This window comes from Scyliorhinus canicula, chromosome 5, assembly GCF_902713615.1.
Source record: "Scyliorhinus canicula chromosome 5, sScyCan1.1, whole genome shotgun sequence".
In the NCBI taxonomy this organism is placed as follows: domain Eukaryota; kingdom Metazoa; phylum Chordata; class Chondrichthyes; order Carcharhiniformes; family Scyliorhinidae; genus Scyliorhinus; species Scyliorhinus canicula.
Window position 1 is genome coordinate 89,789,658 of NC_052150.1, and position 6,601 is coordinate 89,796,258.

A 6,601-nucleotide genomic window follows, 5' to 3' on the forward strand; every position below is an offset into this window, starting at 1 on the left:
TGTGGATAACACCCACAGAAAGGGCTTCTACTCCATGAACTCCAGCTCGTCTGCGACCAACAGATTTGCATCATGCATGTCTGTGCCCGATACCCGGGCAGTGTGCATGGCTCCTTCATCTTGGCACACTTGGTAAGGGCAGCACGGTGGCCTAGTGGTTAGCACAGCTGCCTCACGGCGCTGAGGTCCCAGGTTCGATCCCGGCTCTGGGTCACTGTCCGTGTGGAGTTTGCACATTCTCCCCGTGTCTGCGTGGGTTTCGCCCCCACAACCCAAAAATGTGCAGAGTAGGTGGATTGGCCACACTAAATTGCCCCTTAATTTGAAAAAATAATTGGATAATCTAAATTAAAAAAAAAAAAATCTTGGCACACTCGGTGATTGCCGACATGTTTCAGGCTGCGGGGCTGGTTGCTGGGTGACAAGGATTACCTGTTGCGGTCATGGCTGATGACGCCCATCCAGAGGCCACTGACCGACACGGAGACCCGATACAACGATGCCCATACAGAGACCAGGGGTGTGTTCGAGTGGTGTTTCGGAGTCCTGAAGATGCTCTTCAGGTACCTGGACCATTCTGGAAGGGCCCTACAGTACGAGGCTCGGAGGGTCACCTGATTGTGGTGGCCTGCTGCATCCTCCACAGTACAGGTCAGTAGAGGGGCGATGTGCTAGTGGTGGAGGAGGAAGGGCAGACCTCATCCAATGAGGAGGAGGGGGACAATGGGCGGGGCTTGGGGCCCGGGCAGGCACAGGAGGCCGCACGACACCATCGCCAGGGTCAGCACGCACAGGAGGCCCTCATTATGACACGTTTCACCGACTGGAAGGGGGGGGAGGGGGATTGCTAGCCAGGGGCATGGGCACCACCATCCCAGACCCACAACCACTCAACCCACACCACCAAACCACCCACATGCACACCCCCTCCATGACACATACCTGCGGCATTATGAGCTGGAGGCACTGGGTTTGCAGTGACAGCGGGTTTGGTCCATGCGATGGAGAATGATGACAACCCGCTCTGCGATGATCTCTGGTGCTCCACATCGTATGACAACATCTGACTCATGCCCACAGTACCACCGTCCATCTGGGTGAACCCTGCATGTGAGCTGGCCAGTCCATTACATGGTCCCCGGGTTGGGTTACTAGGGATGATCGGGGCATGGGTGGAGATAGGGAGGGAGGGGGGAGCACGGTCCACCCACAGGGCCTGCACGGTCCCCCACCCCCCACTTCCACTGGCCAGCACTGACCGGCCCACCCCGACACCAATCAGACAGAGCGCCAAGGTACGGTTTAACGGTGTTAACAGGTGTTGATTGTGGAGGAATATATACACAGTCTGTGCCCCAGCTCCTAGAACTCAACTGCACCCTGCACCCGTTCCAAATTAACTGGCGTCTAAGTTTCCAGCCTTATGGCCCTAACACCACCTAAGTGGTTCCCCAGACAGTACAGCAGGAGTGGAGGCGGCCTGCTGTGACTCATATCCTGCGTCAAGTTGGCTGCTGGGGTGTCCCGGGATGCGTGGTGCCACCCTGTTCTGCCCGCTGCCCACCAGATGCAACAGGGACAGGAGGGGGGAGTGCGAGGTGCTGCAATGTTCCAGCACTTCCTTTGCGCGGGTCACCGGCAAGGGCCCCAGCAAGTACCCAATGTGTGACTCCATGGGACAGGGGTGTGAGCGGAGCCATCCCCTGAGGCCCTCCCGCCACCTAGCACTGCCAGTCCTGGAGGCCTGCTCTGGTCTCGACCAGGGTTCGCATGTTCGCGGCCATGGAGCACAGGGAGTGGGCCATCTCTGTCTGGGACTGCGCCACCAACCTGAGGGTCTGTGCTACATCAGTGACTGGGCCACGTTCCTCTGGTTGCGGGCCACCTTCCTGCGGGACTGGGCCACCTCACTCTGGGGCTGGGCCACCACGCCCAGTGCCTGGGCAATGCCACTGACATTCTCAGCCATGGTATGCTGTGACTGGGCCATGCTGAGGAGCGCCGCTGCGATGTCCAGGTGGCTCTGGCACATGGCTGCATGTGAGAGGGCAGCCTTGTCCTGGGCCTTGGCCTCCGCCTGCACAGAATACATCAGGCGTTGCACACTCTGACCCATATCCAGGGCAGAGCCATATCCAATGGCTTCACAGCGCCAGGGTCCCAGGTTTGATCCCCGTCTTGGGTCACTGTGCGGAATCTGCACGTTCTCCCTGTGTCTGCTCTGGTTTCCTCCCACATTGCAAAGATGTGCAGGGGTATGCTAACTTGCCATTTGTGTCCAAAAAAATGTAAGGTAAGGTGGGGTTACGGGCATAGGGTGGAAATATGGGGGTAGGGTGGAGGTGTGGGCTTAGGTCGGGTACTCTTTCCAAGGGCCGGTGCAGACTCGATGGGTCCAATGGCCTCCTTCTGCACTGTAAATTATGTGATTCTGTGATATCCGACACAGTCGCCCCCATTGGTTCCACCGCGGACACCACCCATGCGGTTTCGGCCTGGGTGGCACGCATGACCGGCACCACCCCCTGCTCCTGCACGAGGATGGACACCTCCACCTGCACCTGCAAGAGCTGGAAGCCATCTCCTCTTCCCTGGCTGTCTGACTGCATCTCCACTGTGGCTGGGACTGGATGTTCCGGGAGCCCGGAGGCTTATAATAATCAAATATAATATAAATTATAATATAATAAGCAGACAAACCAACTCAGATTAAACAATTATCGGTACTTTTGGCAAAGGGTAAATGTCCCTCTTTGATGGGCTGAAACTGGTTTGCAGACAAAAGTTAGTAATAAGACCAAGACCATCACTCCAAGACTCGCAGGACATGCTCCTGGAGTAGCAAAGTGCTTATGTGATCCAAAAGTTGATACAGCAAAGGACATTAAAGTACACTTTAATGTGAATGAGGGGATAAAACTTTTTAAATCCCAGAAAGAACGTCAGCAGAATTTGATTGCATACGGATTCATAATTGAAACAGACCACAGTGTCCAGGTGAGCCCAAACTTTAGTGAAATAACAATTTGTATTGACCACTGTAAAGGATGTAAACTTTTTTTTGATTATTCATACTGTCCACTTCTAAGGGCAAAAGTGTTACTTGCTGAAAGGAAGTTAATTACTCATTCGATATTTTATATTGGTAGCAATGTTGACAAGAAAACATCTTCATGCTGGATTGGAAACTTTGAAGCAGTATTCCAGAGAAAATGTTTTATGTTTTAATATTCATGGGAGTGGGAAAAGAATGGATGGTTGTTGTTAGTGAACAAAACATTGGAGAAACACAAATCCAAACTTGTTTTCCTTCAATATGTAACTCACAATATCGAGAGGCAAGATAATCACATTTTAGATGTGCATCACGCATGTTCTGCTTCAGTTGAACAATTCAATACTTGTTTCGTACACTAATATTATAAAGTTTTTCATAAATTAGCTTAATTAAATTATATTTATTTTTTGATGTTTTAGCAGAAATTATACCCTGAAATTACTGATAATTATATTTTAAAGACATTTTCAACTTCATTAGGCACAATTCAGAAATATAATTTGTTGATTTCAACTTATTCATAATATTCATTCATTCATTATTTGATTAAACGAAGTGTGAGAATTAAATATACAATTCCCAATACATTAAATATTCAGGGAATTTAATAAATCTAGATCAAAATAGTACCCACACATATAAAGGAGAATTGGACCATTTATGATAGTTCGACACTAATTGAAATATCTTGCCTGTAACTATAAAATATAAATGGTCACATCCCAACACTAATTAACATTGAAGCCTGATGATTGAATCTAACAATAAAATCATCTGTCTTTCATGCTTAATATTTGCTGACTTCCTAAAGTTTATCTGCTCTTTCAAACACATCAAATTAATTTTTCCCTCGGGCGGAAAAGCTGAACCTATTGCTGTTTTGTCCTGATGAACTTAATTTGTATTGTTCTTTGCAATCAATGCATTTCACTGCAAATAACCCTTCAGCATGCATCTGACAGTCCCTAGTGGTACCTCCACAGGATGCAGAAAGTATGCGTGCAATTAAGCGATAATTGACAGCATTGATAAATAATGTACTTTAGAATCCACTTAGTAATGTGAAAAGGCCAAAGTCTGAACTAATCAAAGAGTAATTTATCTGTTATTCATGCATAATAGTTCTATTTTGTTATCACATTACTTCAAAAGAACATGCAACATCAGATCACATGGCAAGAAATGAGAATGGTCTATCATTCTAACTCAGTTTCATTTCATGTACCAATTCATGGTGTTAATCAGGCATTTTCAAAGTCAGGGTCGTGACCCGCGGGTGGGTCGCGGGCGTGTGTCAGGAGGGTAACGAAGCCGTTCATCGCGGCGCTCCCGATTGCGCAGATCTGCACGCAGCCGCCAGCTTTTAACAATGCCGGCTGCAAGCGGCCTTCAAAAAGGCCGCGACCATATAAAAAAGGCAGCCGCAATGCGCGTGGGTGCTCGCTCACCGATGCTGCGCATGCGCACCGATGAGCAGGCACGCATACGCAGTGCGGCCGCATTTTTAAAATATGGTCGCAGCCTTTTTGAAGGTCGCTCACAGCCAGCATTGTTAAAAGCCGGCAGCTGCTCGCTCTGCCTGGTTCGGAAGCGCTCGGTTCTTCTGAACAAAGCTAAGTGTTCTGGGCCAGGGTTTAGAGAACCCAAAAGTGTATCATGGAGTTCACCTGACCTACAACTTTTACTAGATTGTGGTATGGGGAGCAAACGGCCCACTCTACAGGAGTGGCACAGCGGAAATGGAAAAGTATTTTTTAAAACAAAACAATGTTTATTCTATGAACTCAAGTTCACCTTTTTAAAACATACAGCAAACATGTTAGCAACCATTACTTCAAATACAACCCCCAAAGACTACAACATCAAGTAATCCTTTAAGCTTTCCTTTTAACATCCATACGACTTAAAAACAAAACCTTTCACAGAAGCACATCAGGTTAAAGTCACTACTGAAAACATTTATAATTCTGAATTCACCAAATGATCAAGAGATAGTCTTTTGATGGCAGAGAGAACAGCAGTACACCTGCTTGGTCTGGCTTCAGCTCCAACACTGAAAACGAAACTAAAACACACCCTGCACCAAACAGCCTAAAACAAAAGTAAAAAGCTGACATACAGCCCAGCTCCACCCACACTCTGACATCACTGATAAACACTGATTTCTTAAAGGTATATTTCTTAAACATGCATTTCTTAAAGGTACTCTCACATGACATAAGCCGAGTTTCCTCCTGGCGACTAGCACCATCGGACCCACCTGCAGAGATCCAGCACCATGGTCTCCACCTTGGAACTCGCCTGTATCTACAGTGCACTCATCCTGCATGACGACGAGGTCACCGTCACCGAAGACAAACTCAATGCCCTGATTAAAACAGCTGGTGTGACCATTGAGCCTTTCTGGCCTAGTCTGTTTGCCAAGGCATTGGCTAATATTGACATCAATAACCTGATCTGCAATGTTGGTGCTGGTAGCTGTGCCCCAGCTGCTGCAGCAGTTGTTTCCACCGCTGACCCTGTTGATACCGAAGAGAAAAAGGAAGAGAAGGAACAGGAAGAATCTGAAGAGTCTGACGTTGACATGGGCTTTGGTCTCTTCTATTAAACATGCTGTGCAACAACATTGTTACAATTTACAATTTCCCCCTTGTTACCAGACTCTTGAATGACCCTCTTATGGACTGAACTGATCACACATCTTCTCTACTGAGTAGTTCCACACTCCGTATGCTTCACCAGCTACCTGTACCTATGCATGGAACGATAGGTTTAAAAACAGAGCAGCAACTCACAACTGGGCATCCATGAGAGAATATGGGTTTCTGTTATAACCCACACGAGACCTACAGGATTGGAGCAATCAGTTTCCAGTGAGTCTTGCTGAATACAAGCTCCCCCGCTAAGGGAGCGCGAGGACACCCATGATTGAGATCTGTATAAAGTCGGCCAGCAATGGAACCGACGGAGCAGACCCAGCTGGGATCTGACATGTATTGTATATATAATTGCTTTGCAATAAACCAAGTTTTCTTTTGACCATCTTGGTTCAGGCTCATTTGTGGCCTACTAAACTACCGACGCGAATAAAACTAAATTACTGTCAACGTTGCTACATTGTCATCTCCCTTTCATCGCTGGACTAAATTTGGAGAGTTTCTTTGAACAAATATGCCTTTGTTCAGATATTAATCGACAGATAATAATATTACTGATTGCCTGTGGAGCTGATACTATGATGTGATAAAGAAGCCTTCCATACCCTGCAGCTCCGGAAACTAAAACTGGTGACCTGAGTGGCGCAACACTTCAACACTAAACCATCCATTATAGTACACAGGGACAGTTTTAATACAGTGAGAGTATCCTTGGAAAGTCCGTAAGCGTGTTTTTGATGAGGCTACGAAAACGAGCCGCATTTTGTGAATACAGAACTTCCTTTTCCAAAATGCTGCTTGACTGTTTGGTCTGCGGCATGAACGTGTGTACATGCTTCCCAGGGAGTGTGCACAACAGCTACATCCTGGGGTAGTCAGACATACC

General features: G+C 47.5%; 1 protein-coding gene across 1 annotated transcript; it reads left to right on the forward strand.

Moving 5' to 3' along the window:
* The first annotated feature begins 5,321 nt into the window (after positions 1-5,321).
* On the forward strand, positions 5,322-5,666 carry LOC119965666 (60S acidic ribosomal protein P1-like). The gene has a single exon (XM_038796430.1). It carries the CDS (start codon positions 5,337-5,339, stop codon positions 5,664-5,666), a length of 330 nt encoding a protein of 109 aa, XP_038652358.1. The 5' UTR covers positions 5,322-5,336.
* Positions 5,667-6,601: the final 935 nt, after the last annotated feature.

Excerpts from the sequence above, each read along its gene's own strand:
- LOC119965666 (XM_038796430.1), top strand. The coding sequence starts at position 5,337 with ATGGTCTCCACCTTGGAACTCGCCTGTATCTACAGTGCACTCATCCTG.